Raw genomic sequence first — 20,496 nt, 5'->3', positions numbered from 1 at the left:
ATCAGAATCTGCTGAATGAGTCTGAATTCTTAAGAAGATTCTAGTTCCTTGTCAAAAAAAGCCAACAACTTTTTTTTAAATAACCATATACAACAAGGTAAGTCACTTCTATTTTTATTATCCATGTCAAACTGAAACAGGGGTCAGAATGTGAAAACATGACCCTGTGTAACCATCTGTATCACAAGGAACATAGAGTATTTTAGTATATATTAGTAAGATATTACTTTTCCTATTTGCCAGTTTTGGTGTTCTCCCATCCCTGAACTGAATTCTGTATTTTCTCTGTTGCTGTCTAGACAAGACTTGTTTCTTGTGAGGGGGATGTGCAATTTCATTTGAATATGTATGTGTGGCAAAATTGCAGGGTCTTTTCATCTTTTCTTTCAAGTAATTGACAAGGCTCGTGTCTTCGAATAAATATGTGGTATACATCTCAAAAGTTTTCCTGTACATATCTTTTCTGTCTGTTGCCATATGTACAGAGTTATTAGAACTATAACAACGTTTCTGTCCATGCCCATCTCTTCTCTCCTGCCTGTTTCTCTAATGTATTAACTTTTCATCTCCTTCTACTGAAAGATAATGTCCAAGCGCTCCAGTCTGTTGTAAGACAGCCTCTAGCTTTCACTTTGGTTACTGTTATTGGAGTATACCGCATTTGTTACAGTTACTGAGTGGCACGTTTAAGTGGATAGGATGAATGTGTGAGTTCATGAACATTAATGATAACATTTTAACAATAAAGTGCAAAGTCTTGAAGATTTATATTGACGAGTCACTCTAAATGTGCACAGTATTATTCAAGTGAAATTACATAATTACCTGATTGATATCTTTTTGCAGATTCACTGTATAAATAAGGTAGGATATGGAGCATTGCTTTAGAATTCTGTTGGGGTATAGAGTGGCAAACAACGTGGATCTATTATCAAGATGACATCATTCATAGGGAACACAACCATACAGAGTTCTGTTCTTGTTCATTTGTAGGCCTTTTAGATTAGGTCCGATTTGTCCACATGTTCCTTGGTTTAAAAAAAAAGATCACTCTCTGCTGAGGAAAGACATTATATTCAGATTATTCTGTAAACTTTCAAATGAAAAGGATTACTACTATAAACAAAGATCCAGAGAGAAGGGGTAGGATTACTAGATCCTAAGATTCAGTGTGCTGTCGCCACCTCCTGGCCAATGCGATATTCATTACACAAATCTAAACGAAAAAAATATTTGTATTTATATATTATTGTCGAGACTCAAACCGATTATTAATGTGTGGTAAAAGATTACTAAAGTTACTTTAAAATGCAATTATGTAACCTCAACTTCATAACTTAAATAGAAGTCAGTGCCTTTTAGCAACGTGCGCTTAAAATACAAAAGGCATATAGTTATAAAGACACTACTCCTGTTATAAAGCCTACGAATTCCCCCATCTCAGATATGATGACTGTACCACACTGTAGCCTGCAGTTGGGGTCTGGATCACTTCCTTGTTATTACTGACGTTTTACGTTTGTACGTAAACAACGCCAGACGTCCACTATATATTAGGTACGCGTTGACGTAACCAGTCTCTTCCCTGCCTATGCCCTAGTGAGGTGGGCAGTGTAAAGTTGTGCGGTTCTCCTCGAAGCGAATCCAAAACCATCCGTCATCATGGTAAGTAAATATTACATAAAAATTCTTTGTATAGATCCCAATTTCACTAATATTGGCACTAGTTGAAATCTTGCTAGGAGTCTCCCGGTGATTGTTAGAAATATAAGACATTTGATACACGCAATAATGTTACATCAAAATGGCATCCCTTTTGTTTTGCGGCTACCGCCCTGTCTGTCGATTTCATGAGAATTCTGACGTTGTTATTCCTAAAACAAGTCATGGATCATGTTTGTCTCTCAGACTGTAACGCATTCGTCTTAATATCTCCACACGGGACTTCCTTTTGTCACGTATCTTATCCAAACCAAATTGTATCGGTGTTGTAGTTGTCACATCAGTCACACAACTGGCTAACGTTGGTTGGAGAACGCTATGCTAGGGTCTGGTACTTCTCCGTCGAATGCAATATGTCGTGCTCCAGAGTCGAGCATTGTGTTAACAGTACAAATGTTTGCCAGACATATGTTTCATGGTAACGTTGGCATCACTAGTTCGATGGTTATATGATGCCGGTAAATAGGGTGTTGTCTGATTGCGGGGCAGTGGTGACGCACCGATGTTAGCCGAACTGTTAGCTAGCATCATTACACGTGGCTTAAAATGCCGGCTTTGCTAGTCCCTTGCGCGTTCATCTGTAGTCATGCTTGCAGTTAGATGGAATTGATATCTATTGAAAGCAAATTGCCATGATAAGGTTACGTTAACTAGTCAAAGTGTAATTTCAGTAACGTTACATCGTATCGTTTATATTTTAGTGGCGCCGAATGTCTTTGCAATGTTGGCTGACTAATTGGCTAACTGCTAGGTTGGATAACGTTAGGCCTGATGCTGCGCAGACGAAACGGTTAGCTGCACTGCTTAGCATAAATAATGAATAGGTAGTTCATGGGTGGGCCATTTCATAGAACTGACGTAACATGGCCTGTTTGGTCTAGTTATGTGGAGGTATGGCAGCTGACGCTGTGACGGCGTTGCAGTGCTTATCTAGCTTTCCCCGGTGTAGGTGCGTCAGCAGTTTAATTCACTGGCATGTGCCACCCTGCTGCCGTGGCATATTGTTATCCACCATACAAGATGAATCAGTGGGAAATGGCTGCCGTCAAAACTAGTTGAAGTGATGTAACAGGTGTGTGTTGATAATGCATTAGGGTACTAGGTACACTGATGGTAAATACCATTTAGTCTACCTGGAACTGTACTTGTAACATGGCTGTTGTAATGTAGCAACTCAAAGTAAAGCCTCCTCTCTCTTTCCTAGGTGAACTTCACCGTCGACCAGATCCGTGCCATCATGGACAAAAAGTCCAACATTCGTAACATGTCTGTGATTGCGCACGTGGACCATGGGAAGTCCACTCTGACCGACTCACTGGTGTCCAAGGCAGGCATCATCGCTTCTGCCCGTGCTGGAGAAACCCGCTTCACCGACACAAGAAAGGATGAGCAGGAGCGTTGTATCACCATCAAGTCAACGTGAGTAATCCTGGATCTGGCTTTCGTCCTGGACTTGTTAAGACAAGTAAAGCATGATTGGTAGTTGAACTTTGGCAAATAAACAAATGTAGAAGGACATATTTATCTTAACACTTACATTATTTGTAGTATATGTTGGAACCGCCATCTCTAATGAATTTTACTACCACAACATTCTGACCACTTTTTAATGGAAGGAATTGTTAATGAAATGAATATGGAAATAACAAATTCTCAGTGGTGACTGGGATCATTGGCTGTATCCTTAAATATAATGTTTTCTACTGCAGCGCCATCTCCTTGTTCTACGAGCTTGCAGAATCCGACTTGGCTTTCATTAAGCAGTGCAAAGATGGCTCTGGGTTTTTGATCAACCTGATCGATTCTCCCGGCCACGTCGACTTCTCATCTGAGGTGACAGCTGCTCTCCGTGTAACTGACGGTGCCCTGGTGGTTGTGGATTGCGTCTCTGGTAGGCCTTCGATCGCTCTTCATTTCGAATTTCACTGTAGCCACACTTGGCTTGTGCATGTGGTTGACTCTGTTGCCCTTCTTTTTTAGGTGTGTGTGTCCAGACTGAGACCGTGCTGAGACAGGCCATCGCTGAGAGGATCAAGCCCGTGCTGATGATGAACAAGATGGACCGTGCCTTGCTCGAGCTGCAGCTGGAACCCGAGGACCTTTACAACACATTCCAACGTATCGTTGAAAACGTCAACGTTATCATTTCCACCTATGGTGAAGTGGAAGATGGACCAATGGGAAACATCATGGTCAGTGTGACTTGTTTAAAAAAAAAAAAAAAATTGTATTAGTAACAGTGGCATTTACTGGACTGCATATTTACTGTAAGGCTGTTCTAGAATATTGTAGGTCCAAATCTGTAAATCTATTTGGGCACATTTTTTCTTGGGTGTGTGAAATCCATTGAGTTTATGAATTATTACATAATGGCTTGGTACAGTCTTCTACATGTGTGTGGAAAGTTTAAACGTGATTGTTTCCTCCAGATTGATCCAGTCGTCGGTACCGTTGGCTTTGGATCTGGACTCCATGGATGGGCTTTCACCCTGAAACAGTTTGCTGAGATGTACGTGTCCAAGTTCGCAGCCAAGGGTGATGCTGCTGCTCAATTGGGACCAGCAGAGCGCTGCAAGAAGGTTGAGGACATGATGAAGAAGCTGTGGGGTGACAAGTGAGTATTTTTATTATTATTTTTTAAGATGTATTTTTGGCCTTTTATGCCTTTTATTTGGATAGGACCGTGAAGTTGTGACAGGAAGTGAGGTGGGGAGAGGATTGGGAAATTACTTCAGGCCATACTTGAACCTGTGTCCCCTCGGGCAATGTAGCCCGTAAGTGGGGGGCTTTATCGGCTTGCGCCACCGTCCCCCCCTTTGTAATACAGTTTTAATAAACCTATAAGGTTGGCCTATAACTCTATTTTGGCTAAACAAATTCAAATTCCTGTCCTTGCCTAATCCTTTGCCATCAATAAAGTGGTGGGCCTGATATGAAGGTGCTTGGTCTCTACTTGATGGGTGGAGTGGTATTGAACCTAATACTGAGTCTTGCTGAAGGGTTTTGTTTGCTTTTCCTTCAGGTACTTCGACCCTGCTGCTGGCAAGTTCAGCAAGACTGCCAATGGACCTGATGGCAAGAGGCTGCCCCGTACCTTCGCCCAGCTGGTCCTTGACCCCATCTTCAAGGTAAGACTCAAAGTGTTTGTCATCCTATTTTTGTCTGCCATTTCCTGTAAGAGGTTAGCAAATATATGATGACTTTAACAATCTTCACTTTGACCTGATTGTTCAGTGATGAGATTACTCTGTCTGATGGGCACAGCTGTGTAAACAGTTGTGTACGTGACTAGTCTTGTAAGCAGGCTTGAGTACCTACACTGCTCTGTCACAACTGCACTTCGAAGGTCTATAACCCTGTCGCTTGCAGGTGTTCGATGCCATCATGGGCTTCAAGAAGGAGGAGACTGCCAAGATGATCGCCAAGCTGGACATCAAGCTGGATACTGAGGACAAGGACAAGGAGGGCAAGCCCCTGCTGAAGGCCGTGATGCGTCGTTGGCTGCCAGCCGGTGATGCCCTGCTTCAGATGATCACCATCCACCTGCCATCTCCCGTCACCGCCCAGAGGTACCGCTGTGAGCTGCTCTACGAAGGACCCGGCGATGATGAAGCTGCCATGGGTAAGGTCTCAGTGGACCCTTTAGACTTGGTCAAATGTCTTGAAGCAGCTTTCTAAATTGATTTTTAACGTTTATGTAGTTAAAGTTTTTTTCTTCTTTCAGGAATCAAGAACTGTGACCCCAAAGCTCCTCTCATGATGTACATTTCCAAGATGGTGCCCACCACTGACAAGGGTCGTTTCTATGCCTTTGGCCGTGTCTTCTCTGGCGTTGTGTCCACTGGTCAGAAGGTGCGCATTATGGGACCAAACTTCGCCCCTGGCAAGAAAGAGGACCTTTACCTGAAACCAATTCAGAGGTGAGCCTGTAGTTTTCAGTTTTGCAGGAGGGGGGAAGGAGTAGTTGCAAGTTTATAAAGTTAACTGAATTTTTTTAGACTAACATCCAATAAAGGCACCTGACTGACTTTGGGTTGATTTCCTCCTGCCTCCAGGACCATTCTGATGATGGGTCGCTATACCGAGCCCATTGAGGAGGTGCCATGCGGCAACATTGTTGGGCTGGTAGGCGTGGACCAGTATTTGATCAAGACCGGGACCATTACAACTTACGAGCAGGCCCACAACATGAGGGTGATGAAGTTCAGCGTCAGCCCTGTCGTGAGGGTGGCTGTTGAGGCCAAGAACCCCGCTGATCTGCCCAAGCTGGTGGAGGGCCTGAAGCGTCTGGCCAAGTCTGATCCCATGGTGCAGTGCATCATTGAGGAGTCTGGTGAGCACATCATTGCTGGAGCTGGTGAGCTGCATTTGGAGATCTGCCTGAAGGATCTGGAGGAGGACCACGCTTGCATTCCAATCAAGGTCAGATCAAGAACACGCTTGTCTTTTGTGATATCTTCAATTTTCTTGGGACCATAAACATAATTGTACATGTACAAGAAGTTTGTCCTACACTGAATTGACAATTTTTTTTCTCCACAGAAATCTGACCCAGTTGTGTCCTACAGAGAGACAGTGAGTGAGGAGTCTGACGTGATGTGCCTGTCCAAGTCCCCTAACAAGCACAACCGTCTGTACATGAAGGCCCGTCCCATGCCCGATGGCTTGGCTGAAGACATCGACAAGGGCGAAGTCTCTAACAGACAGGAGCTGAAGACCCGTGCCCGCTACCTGGTAGACAAGTACGAATGGGAGATCACCGAAGCCCGTAAGATCTGGTGCTTCGGACCCGACGGTACTGGACCAAATCTTCTGGTGGATGTGACCAAGGGAGTGCAGTACCTCAATGAGATCAAGGACAGCGTGGTGGCTGGATTCCAGTGGGCCTCCAAGGAGGTATGAATAAATCCGATTTAACTGGAGGAAATAAGATACGCAGCTTTAGAACAAGACGTTTAGCTCTCTGGCTAGCATTAGCTAGGATTGCTAGGATGTTTAGCTCTCTGGCTAGCATTAGCTAGGATTGCTAGGATAAATCCCTGTCTAGACTCAAGTAAGCTTGACTTGTCTGACCTGTAATGACCTGGTGTTTTTCCCCTCTTAGGGTGTGTTGTGTGAGGAGAACATGCGTGCCATCCGCTTCGATGTCCATGACGTGACCCTGCATGCTGATGCCATCCACCGTGGTGGTGGCCAGATCATTCCCACAGCCCGTAGGGTCATCTACGCTTCCCAGCTCACCGCTCAGCCCAGGCTCATGGAGCCCATCTACCTGGTGGAGATCCAGGTACCCATCACCTCCTGACCTTCATTATGTTTGCTGTTGCCCACTTGTACTGGACTTTACTCTACCTTTTAAGAAGCTCTTGAAGACCCAGCTCTTCAGAGAGCACCTCCCTTCCAAACTTGCACTTCTACTTGCAAGTAACTTTCCTGCATGTTTTCTTTTCTTTCTTTTTCTTATGTAAAATAGTATTTAGGCCTCTATTGCTCGTAGCGTGATTGTTCTCTCTTGTACGTCACCTTGGATAAAGGCGTCTGCTAAATGACTAAATGTACTGGTACAGCACGGTGCCAACACAGATACTGAATGGTTTAAACAAAATGGTGTGCCAAGTCATATGGGAATGAGTACTATATGACTGACTTGTGTTCCCCCTTCTCTTCAGTGTCCTGAGCAAGTGGTTGGTGGCATCTATGGTGTGCTGAACAGGAAACGTGGGCATGTGTTTGAGGAGACCCATGTAATGGGAACACCCATGTTCATGGTGAAGGCTTACCTGCCTGTAAACGAGTCCTTCGGTAAGCACAGAACCTTACCAGCTGTTGACGTGTGTTGCTTCGTCTCTATTTTAGCAATGGCCATTAATATTCTTTTGTTTCTTCCCCCAAGGCTTCACAGCTGATCTGCGCTCCAACACCGGTGGCCAGGCCTTCCCCCAGTGCGTGTTCGACCATTGGCAGCAACTCCCCGGCGATCCCTTCGAGGCTGCTTCCAAGCCCGCAGGCGTCGTTGCCGAGACACGTAAGCGCAAGGGTCTGAAGGAGGGTATCCCTGCTCTGGACAACTACTTGGACAAATTGTAGAGCTGTCTCCACAAGCCCCCTTCCCCCTCTGCTCTGAGGGACTGGACTGTACAGATTACCACACAATCACTAAAGTTTTGCCAAAACTATGGTCAACTATGGTCAAATAATGATTTAAGTATCTCCACATGACAAATGTAAAACATAAATAAAGGAAAATAAAAATTGAATGACTCTTGAACATCATTGGAGTTTATTGTAGCATTGCACTTGAGCGCCTACAGTCAAACTTGGACCGTGTGCCTGTGTCTAGTTTTAGAGGGTTTGTTTTGTTGGGGAAGATCTGAAGGAGACTTGACTTCATGGACACTGCTGAATCTATATGCATCATGTGTTGGATTTCTTGAAGTGAATCTTCAGTGCTCATGGATGGGGCATCTTTGACATGTTGAGTAAAGCATTCAATAAACCAATTTGCCTCAGCAAATTCATGGCTTTGGGTTTTCAGTCAGCAACTGGAAAAGACCGCCACAGAGCTTTTTGATCTTTTATTTTGTCATGTAAATTCCATGAAATTGTACACTTCCATTTTAAATCACACTAGATGTGGTCCAAGGAAATAGTTAACAGTATTACTTTGGTAGTTTGAGTCCATGTATGCAAACATGTTTATTTACAGGTGCTCACATTAACTGAATTCAAAATGTATAAAGTACCAGCAGTAACACGTACATTGGCAAATAGGTAATTGTACATTCAGTTTCCCGACACCCCCCCCCCCCCACCCTAACATCTCAGTTCACCCTCAAGTACATGATCAACAAGCTCATGATTACATAGATCTGAATGAGCAAGAGTCTAAGACAGGGAAAAGTACTCCGCACAACAACAAAGTTGCCAAATTATATGGTCCAAGATGTCCTGTGCAAACAACCATCAGAGGAATGGCCCACATAATCCTGATCTGACAGATTTGTCGTGTCTTAACATTCCTGATGCAGGGTCTTTGGAGAGGTATGCCACAGTTCATTTATAATGCAAACAACTGAGTGAAAATATCATGGTATTTTCCTGCATGGTTATGCCATAACATGCATGGCTTGCCAAGTAAGACTTGCCCAAAAGTGCATCAGTGCATCCAATGAAACTGGAACATTGACTTCCCAAGTAGTAATTGGAATTGATTTTAGGTTTCATGTTGGGACTTAAGTGCTATCATTCAAAGTACTATATCACTTCTGAGGCAAAACGGTATTCGGTTTGTACTACCAAATAGTTTGCTCGTCACCTTTTGATGTCTTAAACGATGGTAATTGCTGTTTTCTTCTGTTCATACAGTGTCTACTTTCTAAAACAAATCGGCAGTTGCAACTGCAACTTCAGGATCTAGCCTAACGTAAACTGCAGCATCTGTATTCAAACCGGACTCTTCAAATCATGCTCTGCAGATGACGTAGCAAGAAAATCAATGCAGAGTACAAAAGAAATGAAATACTGTTTTGGTCACTGATCGCTCCTGGGAGGCCTGAAGTACATCGAATTATAGCATGATGGTGAATGAATTGTTATTCCTTAAAGAACAGTAAATCCAACATTATGTATAAAAGATGACCTCTGGGATCTGCCCATCTTCCACTGATGTTCCGTTATTGTTGCCTGCAGCGTAGCAGAATGTGAAGCAGGTCTTGGTGCCCGTGGCTGGGGCTTCATGGGTGACTTTACGCATACCTTTGGTACCATAGTGTGAATCTGGTCCCTGGGTCAGAGAAGTCAAAACAGTATTAGAATTACAACTAATAAGCATTAAGCAATATTATAACTGAAAAGTATAAGAAACCATTTTGACCCAAAGAGGTACTCTTTATTATTGTACTGGGATAAAAGGTAGGTGGATAGAAGCCTTGTACCTTGAGGGTGGCACAGGCGATGTAGTTGACACTAGGGAGGATCTCCACAGGTTCCTTGAACATAACACGGAAGGTGCTTGGTGACCCATCGCAGCTAAAACCAGTGTCATTCTGACCAAGCACCGTGTTGCTGTCGGTGTGAATGATCTACATTGAAACGGAACTCATCAATCCAAATGCAGTCAAACAAATGGACATGATAACGAACGAAGACGTCATTGTTTCGTGGGGTATACAAATACAGTGGGTGTCAAATCGTACCTGGATGTTCACTTGATAATCAGTAGGGCCGTGTATAGATCCGTAGAGGCCAAATCCCACTACAAATATTCTGCGATTCACCGAGAACCTAAAGGATTGTTTGCAGAGCAGTTTGTTCAACAGTGCATTACAACACACTCGGCAGGTTGATCTCCATGTCAGATTTGTTTTATTTGTTATGTTTTCAAGAGAAAGAGTGCTAGATGGTTACAGATAAGCTGCAAAAAACACATACGCACATTAAGTCATCCATAAATGTATGTGCCTTTTTTTAATAATCATCTTCTAGAAATGAAACATTAAAACAGAAATGAAAAACTCACCTGATGCGGTCACTCGTCCCACTGTATCCCCAGCGGCTCTCTACCTGGCCAAAGCGAGTGATGCTACATTCTTTGCCTCTTAGGCAGCAGCGGGGTCGGTCGATGAAGTCCACGTGAGGCTTAGGGTTCACGGTGAAGTGCAGGAACAGACTGACCACCTCCCGGTCTGATAGGATGCCCGACTGAGCAGGACCTGATAGGCAGACAAAGCATTTTCAGTAAGGCTAGGCAGGTTTATTTATATAGCTCAATTCATACATATTGTTCATTCAAAGTGCTTTACACATGAGCAGATAAAAGACTATGTTGAAAAGTAAGAGATACAAAAATGGTAAAGAGCATGAAAACAGTTAAAAGAACATAAAAAAATAAAAGATTAAAAATGAAGAATGCAAGAGAGCAGACTACCTGACCACAAAGTTAACTTACACATTAAGATGTTAGGTTTACACAAAAGAAAGAAAATAAAAAAAAGACAGGAGGAATGCCTGCTGGGTGTTTGACCATGGGGGTGAGCAGGTGATTGACACTACCTGCAGCAAACTCCTCTATGGTCATAAGAGGGAACCGAATGAGAGACAAGGCCTTGCCAAGGACCCGGCGCTTGTTCTCTGGGGTGGGCTGGAACTGCTGCCGCTGGGTTTCCGCCTCGGCCCAGCGCACGGCGGCCGCAAACAGACGCACCTCCCGCACCCCCAGGGTGTCCCGCTCCAGAACTGCTACAAGGGTGTCTGTGATGAGAGAGAAATGTTTTAGGCGTTTATCATATCTGATAAATCACTTGGCCTTTCTTAGACCCCAAATATGCTCAGGTATGAATGTACATTACAACTTAAGACTCTTTTCTGGTACTTATTTAGATCAACCCTTAGATATATTTTTGGTTGATGGACTTGTGGTTAACCTATAGTTCAATGACAATACAGTTAGCAGTTTTTTGTCAGTGAACAAACATGCTGATAGACCAAGGATGACGATTCGAAGGGCCTGATCCAACAAGGCATCCTACTATCCTTGCACACTCTATGCATCCTGGCTCTCTCATTCAGCTTTTAGAGATCCTGACAAATGTATTAAGAGTACCTGAAACATAGAGTCAAGATGGAGAACATACCATCATATTGGAAAACATTATCTTATTGAATCAAAATGACATCCTTACTGTTAGATGATTTTCACTGACTAACAACAAACAGGAAAAAAACTGCACCTTTTAACACTACCTGAAATCAAAATGTTTTTTTTTGTTTTGTTTTGTTTTACTACACAGTATGATATGTACCGAGGTCAATGTCAGTAAAGCCTTCAGCAGCAAGGGCATCCGCAGTGTTCTTGTCAATGTTTTCCAGGCACAAGCTGGCCAGCTGGGGCTCATCAAACAGTCTTGCCTAAAAATAGGTGTTGACATTTACAACACAGTGATTTCTCCCATCATTGAACTTATCAAACATAACACACAGTGACTTGTTTTTTTTTCTTCAGTGGAAACATAAATTATACGAAAATAGAAAGAAATATCAATCACAATGGAATGTATCCGTCTATACAGCGCATGACCCACCTGCGTTAGTAACATGAAAGCGTTGTCTGCTCGTAGATTCTTCTTGAGAAACTCTACACAGTGCGCCTCTAATGCAGGCACGGCATACTTCTTGGCCGTGTACAGAGTTGTCATTACCGTCTCTGGACCTATTTGTACCTCATCAGAATACAGGAACCTGGGGCGTGAATTGAATAATGTTAGTGAAACATCACTTACAGGTGAAAAACCAACGTAACCTTGAGGTTTTTTTTTGTTTTGTAAATGTCACCTATGCTGCAATTAAGCGAAGGGTGTTGTAAACTCTACTACACCGCAGGAGCACAAAAGATTTTGAGGACATATGAAGGACATTACAGGACTCTGCAGAGAGCCCCACATAGTGATATTTCAAACACCAAGGCACCCCCGAACCAACAAGGCATTGTCATGCCCTTACTTAAGAAGGGCAAGAAACGCAGCTGGTTCTACATCGGGAAGCTCAATCTCCGTCGACGTGGTGGCCATGCCTCCGTTGAACATGGCATCAAATACGGCACTTCCCACGGCGAGAGCAAATCTGTCGAGACATTAGATGAGAGTAATCAGGGTCAAATACTGACCAGGCTAATCACTCGTTCCTTCGGCGACGACTAGAGTCTTGTTGACCTAAATCCTAAATTAACATACATAAGAAATGGAACCAGCCCTGACATAATGAAACAGCTGACACATTAAGACAAATTCCCTTCATGACGATCCTAATCATGCATAATGAAAATGCGTTAGCGTTAAATGGGCTATGTTCGTTTGCAAACAGACCTGTCATGGCATCATTAATGAAGCTAAAAAGCTTACAGTGTAACGGGCCAACTAACGCATCGAAATTCTACTGCAAGCATTCGTTACAGTGTTTCGTTAACGTCAACTGTATATACTGCCTACCTGTGCGCTGGTATTCGCTGCACTCCCATTCCTTTCCCAACCAAAAAATGGACGTCACTGAGGACCTCGTTGTTGAACAAGAAAGCAAACCTTTCCTTAACTGTACTTTTTGTGGCCTGCCAGTTGTAAACAGGCTCACGAAAAACCAGCACAGACGCAGAGGATGCTGTACTGTTGAGAACCGAGGACAAACTTGCGGACGTATCCACTGAGGATGCGGTGGCGGCTGATGTAGCCGTCATATTTGATGCAGAGGCTGGTGTTCCTCCAACGGCTGTTGGCGCAAGCGCAGCCATGGCGTTTTGACTTGCTGACTGCCGCCGAGAGTTCTGTGTAATCGGCGAAGCTCGTACTGCAACATCGGCGCCTCCACTAGCGTCAGGGCCTGAATGGGTGTTTGCGTTCCCCGCTGCCCTAGACGCCCCATCAGTGGATCCCATCGAACCCCCGTTGCTTGTGGGCGAAGAATGGGCACTGTTGCTCGGCTGAGCATTACCCAAAGGTCCGCAGTTTGGGAAATTTAGGCATGGCGCTCTGTTACTGTTTTCACCCGCAGCCATCTTGGATGGAGAACACCGCAGGCTTTGCTTGAATAAATACACACAACGGCGCATACCCTCAAACACGTTAAATGAAACGCTTTCCATCACTGGAAAGAGAGGGCAGTATGAAGTTGGCAGTATTTCTGAAAAGAAAAAGTTTGATTTAAAAAAATATATATCTCACTTGCATTTATGTATTTTCAATAGATTACATTTATTGCACCCTATTTATATTGGATTTTTAATAGGCTGCACTTAGTCTAATGAGTCTCCAGAGTAGTAAGGCCAAGACACATTCCAAACATTACTCCAACTCCAGACAGACAATTCACTTTCATACTTTTTGAAAATTGAATTCAAACAATATGTCTTTTAAAAGGCTCTAACAAGTAGGCCAATTACACTACTATGGGGGTTTTAACTGGTCTGAAGTGAGCAGTGACCCACTGAAACTCAACATAAAGCTGATAAGATATGATGCGTAATTGTCTCCAGTGACTTGTGGCCCAGTGATGCCCCTAACCCATAACTTAAAGACAGCCCTTACGAATGCATATTTGATCACTTCCCTGGAAAAAACTGTCCCAGTCCTATAGTTTTACTAAACTAATAGGTTAATGTTAGTCTAATAATTGTATAATAATTAAATAGTGGAGCAGACTGGCTGGTCCAAAAATCATATAAGTAGCCTATATAGGTTATGTTACAAAATACAACATGTAAAATAATAACACCTACTCAAAATAACCCTGTGATGTGAAGTTTAACGACAGATATGTATAAATGCGAAATTTAAAACAAGCGATCTGGTTTGCTTTCTCGGGTCGTTCCACTATTTCCAAAGGAAGAGGTATTTCTACTTCCAAAACAATAGGTGGCGGTAAACATCTCTACATTTTAGACACAGTTTATTATAAATTCCTCATAACAGAAGAAGAAGATGAGCTATGTGTTCATAATTACAATCAGTCAAAGTTTTCTTACTAAATATTAGAAAGCTCCGATACTGGAAGAAATATTTGGAAAAAATAATTACGGTATGGAAATAACCATGTCAAACTCATGTCTTTCTTCATTTCGTAAGCTGTAGTTCGGAAATTGTATCTCTTTGTTTCAGAGTCGGAAGCTAGCCAGGAACATAAGCATCTAACCTGCATCTAACGTTAGCCTTGTACAAGTGTACAGTTCTGTTGTCCAGCTGAAGATAGATAATTGAGCTTGGGTACTTGCACAGCGGAAAGCGAATGTGATCTTGATGCTGTCGAGCCGAGCTTTCGTTTTCTAAGATAACCGTAAAACCTGACGTGCAGTGCAAAAGATGATGAATCCAGACCACAACATGTTGGCTAACGGCTGTGATCATGTTTTTCTTGTTGGCGTACATATTGTTGTTGCTGACAGATGGAAAACTGAAATAACATAACATGTAAAAGAACATGCATCAAAATGTATTTTCTTTAGGTTATCCCGTGCCCTTATTCGGAGATGTCACAGAACACGAAGCACACCCAGCATGAGTGAGTACATCAATGAAAGAGAAACCTGCAAAAAATCATGTCAATTGATTGCCTCCCCCTGACGTTCGGTGTTATTTGTTTCTGAAATAGCACTGGAAGATTCCATGCCATGGGTGTGAAGCAGGAAGTGAGTGATGCGCCTGGGCACAGAGGTACCCATCATCCTTCAGAATCAGCACACGAGGAGGTAACTATGTGATTTTTCATAATCTAATATTCCACTCTCTCCCACACATCAGTTACTAGGAACTACTAATAAGTTCATAGCTCCTAAGGCTTTGGGCATTTTACATATCCTCCTAAACACTATGGATGTATTTAAGTCATTCATTGTAAATGGGAATGGGAACAGTTATTTTAGGAACATGTGTATTACTCTTTTTTTGACAACCCTTCAAGCAGGACTTTCTCCCTATAATTTGTCCTTAGTATAATCTTTTTTTCACATATTTTGACACCTTCTGTTTCTATCCATACAGAATACTGTGACGATGTCATCAGTTCAGCCTGTGAAAAAGCGCGGCTGGCCAAAAGGAAAGAAGAGAAAGAAGGTGCTTCCCAACGGCCCCAAGGCCCCAGTTACGGGCTATGTGCGCTTCCTGAACGAACGCCGGGAACAGATCCGTGCCTTGCACCCGGACCTGCCCTTCCCAGAGATCACAAAGAGGCTGGGCGCAGAGTGGAGCAGACTGGTCCCTCATGACAAGCAGGTACAGCGGCTGCTCCTCACACACTCACACACACGTGAAATAAACTTGATTTCAGTTAGTGGAAATTATCTAGTTATATTGTTATATAACTATCCAACATTTGTTATATAACATATCTTCGAAATGGTGTGTGAGTTGATATGTGTTTCATGTGTTTCATAGCGCTTCCTGGATGAGGCTGAGCGGGAGAAAGTGCAGTATGCCCGTGAACTACGAGAATACCAGCAGAGTGAGGCTTACCAAATAACCACCGCTAAAGTTCAGGACAAGAAGATAAAGAGAGGTCAGGAGCTTTCTATTTACTGGATATGTGTGACAACACTTAGAAACAAGATGTAGAACTAGACTTTATTCAAATAGAAAGTAACCCCTTTTTATGGGCCTTTAGGAATTGCGACATTGCTGTGGTCCTAAAAGCATTTTTAGTTTGAACAAAATGTATATTGATGTTACATCTTTAAAGCAGCGATACAGGCTTTGGTAAAAAAAACACGAGGTTTTTGCAAAATCCTTACAAACACCAAAGTGAAGGTTAAAGATTAAGGATTGAAACCTTACAAACACCAAAGGATTAAAGTCCTTTTCCCTGATTCCACTTCCACACAATTTGCATCTAAGATGCCATCAAGAACTTCCTTTGTTTGTATTGTTAGCATAACTACAGAAATCTTGTCAATGGATCTCGATTTTTCTTGTGCTGATATCCAGGATTTTGTGCACCCCGAAGCTGTTGTAGCTTCTCCTGAAATTTTAGCTTTTCGAGAAGAACGTTTCTTCTTCGGCACTGTAGGCTTTAATAGTCCTGTACCAAAGACAAAACGTCAGAATAGAACATCATCTGTAGTTTCTATGACAACTTGTATGATGACATACATTGTTTACAATTCCTGGCGTTGCATCTAATCGCGAAATGACAAAGTAGACACAGCCGCACACTGTGACCACGGCAACACGCGAGAATGTAGAACTTTAAGCTAATCAATCTGACTGCGCAACAACGTCTGCGCCCTTTCAAATGTGTGTATGTACGCGAGAAGCTCTGTGGCACCCTAGCAAACCATCATTTTGTCTCTCTGACATCATTTTTTGTCGAGCGACACTTGTCGCCTGGACTCTGAATTGGCCTCGTGCTTCCATAAGTTCTGTGATCTCATCTTGATGCTGGATTGGTTTTCCTGCTGTTGTAATCAATCACCTTCTCTGCCAAAGTGGTCCAAAATCATAAACCACACCAAAGGCGTTCTGGGAGTCTGTGTAAACGTTGGCAGTTTTGCTTTAGGGCAGTTACCTCTGTTATCTGTGCTCTTACTTTGTTGCTCCCCTGGTAACCAGCTTTCCTTTTTGATCTACTACTGCCCATCCAGGCATTCTGTCTCCACCTTTTGGGCAGTAGCTGGACCAATAACGAACAGGGTGAGATTTGGGGTTGGCTCAGATGAGGCATGGGAGAAGGCTGTAGCATCTGTCTTTAAGCAGGTGATACAGCAATGTGCTACCCCAGGTTCTGTCAGTTCAGAAACAGGGTTGTAGCGACCTGAATCACGGGTGATTGTCAAGTTACCAATGGGGCTCAGAAGGACCAATTCCCACGTTGTTTGTGTCGTACCTGTGACCGTGTGTGGTGAATGCCGTAGATCTCAGGAGCCAGACACAGGAGGATTCTGTGTGCAGGGTCATTGAAGAGAACTGGACTGATGGCTGCACAGAGCTCACAGCCAAGGCTGCACAGTTTGAGTACTGTGGCCTTCTTGTTTTCTTTTTTTTAACTGCTTGTCCATCTCCTTTTCATCCTCCTAGTTCACTTTCACTGTTCAGCCGTCCTTATTTTCTGTAGGAGACATATTTTGCATCGATAGTCTTTTCCTGCTTAGTGTGTTCGTGTTGCACAATCAAACATCACTTTGGCTTATTTTGTCCTCTTGGACCACTTTTTAATTTGTCTTGTTCACAAGCTTTCTACAGCTCTGGTTTTTGTGATATATAACTGTCCCTTCACTTGTCTGGTGCTCTGCGTTCATCTTGTGTCCTCACAGCCAGCCCTTGGTGAGACAGTGGAAGTCCTAGAAGCTTTGTTTATAGTTTTTCTTTAATGAGAACTGATTTTTGGAGTTCCTTCTAATCTGTGATAAATCTATCTCTCTGCTCTGTGTTTGACCTAATAATATAGGGCCTCTCGGGCCAAGTCCTTTAGATCCTTTGTACATATATGTGTGTGTGTGTGTGTGTGTGTGTCTGTTAAAATATATATATATATATATACAGTACAACAATATGTTGTTCTTTTAGTGAGTTCACACCGAAATGTTTGTCATGGATTGATGGTCAGATGTATCATGGCCTTATTGTTGTGACACCAACCTGTTTTGGATGACGATGCACCTCGACAAATATCTGTTCCAATTTGTAGCATTTCAGATGCTGAATAGAGGGGATAAGAAGGGAATCTTGCTTAGATTTTGGGAGAGTCTGTCTCTTACATAACACTACTGTTTCTCTGTTTACAGAGGAGTTATCATCAGTAATAATCAATTCCAACAGCTCTGGACAAGGAGGGTTAAAGGCATGTATTCATATCTGTTTATTTCATATCTATCTTCTAGAACAATCTGACATAATATTGAAAGATGGCCCTCTTTTTGTAGTAATTAACTCTTTTTATTTTTTCACTAGTCTTCCGATTTTTCAAACGGATTTGATATCCCTATCTTCACGGAGGAGTTCTTAGATCAAAATAAAGGTAGGTAGACACCTCATTTTTAGGTTAAATTGCGTCTCTAATAGTCTCCTTTTTCCCATTTTCTGTTACCACAGACTCACTCCCCTCACCCTCTTCTCTTCTCCTCCTATCTGCAGCCCGGGAGGCCGAGCTGCGGCGGCTACGCAAGGCCAACGTGGAGTTTGAGGAGCAGAACGCAGTGCTGCAGAAGCACATCGCCAACATGTACGGAGCCAAAGAGCGCCTGGAGGCCGAACTGGGACAGGACGAGCAGCGGACCCAGTCCCTGCAGAGGCACCTCCTGGCCCTCAAACAGACCCTCGTCAGCAGCCTCTCCGGCGTGCCCCTCCCAGGTCTGTGAGCTCCCCCCCCACCCCCAGGGGCCCTCTCGTTCCTCTCAGCCTGCTGTACACAGTCCTGCTCACTATGATACTGGATATGTTACATTCCTTGCGCTAGTATTTAGGGAGCTCACACAATAACTAGAAACTTCTATCTCACAGGACGCCAGGCCATATTCCGGGACCATAAATAAGTTGTCTTGTTAGTGGTTTAGTCAACCTGATTTTGGCAGTATACTAAATACAGTTGTAGTTAGCGCTCACCTCCACCCACACTTTTCCCACTGCTTCAGTTTCTGTGAAAATGGAAACCTAATGCTCCTGGACACTTCAGTCGCAGTAATCTGTAATTTAATCAACCCAATCTAGACAATTTGAAACTGCTTGAGTTAACGCTGCACAAGTTCAGATATGTATAGGGATGTGCTTTTAAATCACATTAGTCATCTCTGCCTCAGGTACAGGTGAGACTCCCTCAGTCGGCACCCTGGACTCTTACCTGAGTCGCCTGAGTAACGTGCTTGAGAACAGCCCCAATGAGCACCGTGCCTTATTGATCAAGCTGCAGGACGTCCTCGCCCACTTAGATAGGTAAGAGATCAATATCATATGAATGCCTTGCCTCCTTTACCTTATTCTATTTGTTTTGATATTTTTTTGTGATTTAATTGTACAGCACTTTGGTCAACGTCAGTTGTTTTAAAATGTGCTTTATAAATACATTTGACTTGCCTTGACTTATTCAGTGTTTTGTGAAATCCACCTGTGTGGTTGATTATGAGTGATTTACTCTAACAGTAGTGCCATTGATGGATATACCCATTCATCTATTTATGTGTATGCATATTGACAGTCAAAACATATATCATTCATAATATTTTGTCTGTTTTTTTTTTTCACAGTGAGAAGATGTGAGGTGACTTTTAGTTGGTGGTGTCCAGGTCAAATATGATGTGATTAAACATTAAGTAATATCCATGTCGAAGTTTTTGAGGAGTTTATTAAGTTGTTTGTATGATATTTCATTCTGTTTTAACTGTCTCCACTAAAGGAAATATAAAATGAGATACAGATTCTTGTTAACAAATTATGTCATACTGCTGATTATTTGTTACATATATGCAAGATTTTGTTTGAATAAAAAAAAAATGCTGTATTTTTTTTGTCACATACATTTATTACACAGAATGACTGAGTTATCCTGCTATGACATTATAACACCTTGGGGTGAATTGACTGTGATATAATTGTGAGGAGTACTGATGCAACTTTATTTCAAAGACCTAACAAAAGAATGAAAATAGTACTTATAGAAATTATTGAAAATAACACTGTTTAGCGATAATGCAACATTATATGTGCGAGAATGATATGCCCTTCAGCTAATTGCATTTCTCAAGGCATCACTACTGATAGAAATGTCAATGTTGTGCCAGTTCCTTATGGCTTTATGTCCCTGCAAATAATATTTGGTTGTGTGATACATTTTTTATCATGGTTTCCTCATCCTTCGATTTTTACAGCTAGCCTTGCTTTGTGACCCACTTTCAGTTGAGTGAGAAATGACCTGCTATTCACCAGTATGTGCTGATTCAGCTTGAAACTTTCGGCTCATCTATCATTCCTGTCAGGTGGTGCGTGTGTGGCACCAAGTGAAACAAGGGGCACCAAAATAAATACATAAAAATGCATTCAAATAGATAATACTATTCTGCTTTTCTATCTTTTCTGACTACTTCACCATTAAAGCAGTATGGGCTAAAAGAATATCGAAATAATAACATGAAGGACTGTGGTGCCACCTCCTCGCTCCCTGTTGGTAGTTTGGATTGCGCCGGACTAGCCCTCCACATGGTTACGATATGAAAGCAATAGGCAACAGTTCAGGAAAGTCATGATGGAGAGGCCACCAGAGTCGACGAGAAAAAGAAAAAACTGCCAGATGACGCTCTTACGTGTGATCTCC

At 42.7% G+C, this 20,496-nt stretch overlaps 3 protein-coding genes and 1 non-coding gene across 5 annotated transcripts; 3 read left to right on the top strand and 1 right to left on the bottom strand.

Annotated features, from left to right (window-relative positions):
- Nucleotides 1–1,565: 1,565 nt before the first annotated feature.
- LOC105895140 (elongation factor 2) lies at nt 1,566–7,979 on the top strand. The gene is made up of 13 exons (XM_012821712.2): nt 1,566–1,665; nt 2,927–3,141; nt 3,432–3,613; nt 3,703–3,914; nt 4,152–4,336; nt 4,745–4,850; nt 5,092–5,344; nt 5,447–5,642; nt 5,778–6,144; nt 6,265–6,618; nt 6,827–7,009; nt 7,392–7,524; nt 7,616–7,979. Exons 1-13 carry the CDS (start codon nt 1,663–1,665, stop codon nt 7,807–7,809), a joined length of 2,583 nt encoding a protein of 860 aa, XP_012677166.1. The 5' UTR covers nt 1,566–1,662; the 3' UTR covers nt 7,810–7,979.
- On the top strand, nt 4,912–4,979 carry LOC116222232. Its single transcript, XR_004164563.1, has one exon. It is a non-coding gene; the product is annotated as a small nucleolar RNA SNORD37 (small nucleolar RNA).
- A 305-nt stretch (nt 7,980–8,284) lies between the features above and the next one.
- btbd2a (BTB (POZ) domain containing 2a) lies at nt 8,285–13,349 on the bottom strand. Its single transcript, XM_012821881.2, has 9 exons — nt 12,705–13,349; nt 12,220–12,339; nt 11,802–11,958; nt 11,523–11,628; nt 10,774–10,971; nt 10,241–10,433; nt 9,918–10,005; nt 9,657–9,803; nt 8,285–9,505 (listed from the first exon to the last, which is right to left on the bottom strand). Exons 1-9 carry the CDS (start codon nt 13,316–13,318, stop codon nt 9,344–9,346), a joined length of 1,785 nt encoding a protein of 594 aa, XP_012677335.1. The 5' UTR covers nt 13,319–13,349; the 3' UTR covers nt 8,285–9,343.
- Nucleotides 13,350–14,157: 808 nt separating this feature from the next.
- hmg20b (high mobility group 20B) lies at nt 14,158–19,686 on the top strand. 2 transcript variants are annotated; one of them, XM_012821666.3, is made up of 10 exons: nt 14,158–14,283; nt 14,708–14,763; nt 14,854–14,950; nt 15,243–15,473; nt 15,636–15,756; nt 17,978–18,033; nt 18,144–18,210; nt 18,327–18,542; nt 18,989–19,121; nt 19,433–19,686. In XM_012821666.3, the coding sequence occupies exons 2-10, from the start codon at nt 14,732–14,734 to the stop codon at nt 19,443–19,445; spliced, it is 966 nt and encodes a 321-aa protein (XP_012677120.1). In that variant the 5' UTR covers nt 14,158–14,283; nt 14,708–14,731; the 3' UTR covers nt 19,446–19,686. The 2 variants fall into 2 exon arrangements, with proteins under 2 accessions (XP_012677120.1, XP_031430283.1); XM_031574423.2 differs by having other exon boundaries at nt 18,974–19,121.
- The last annotated feature ends 810 nt before the right edge of the window (nt 19,687–20,496 follow it).

This window comes from Clupea harengus, chromosome 10 (assembly GCF_900700415.2).
Source record: "Clupea harengus chromosome 10, Ch_v2.0.2, whole genome shotgun sequence".
In the NCBI taxonomy this organism is placed as follows: Eukaryota; Metazoa; Chordata; class Actinopteri; order Clupeiformes; family Clupeidae; genus Clupea; species Clupea harengus.
Note: the sequence above shows the minus strand (reverse complement) of the source record. Positions and strands in the feature narration are given on the sequence as shown.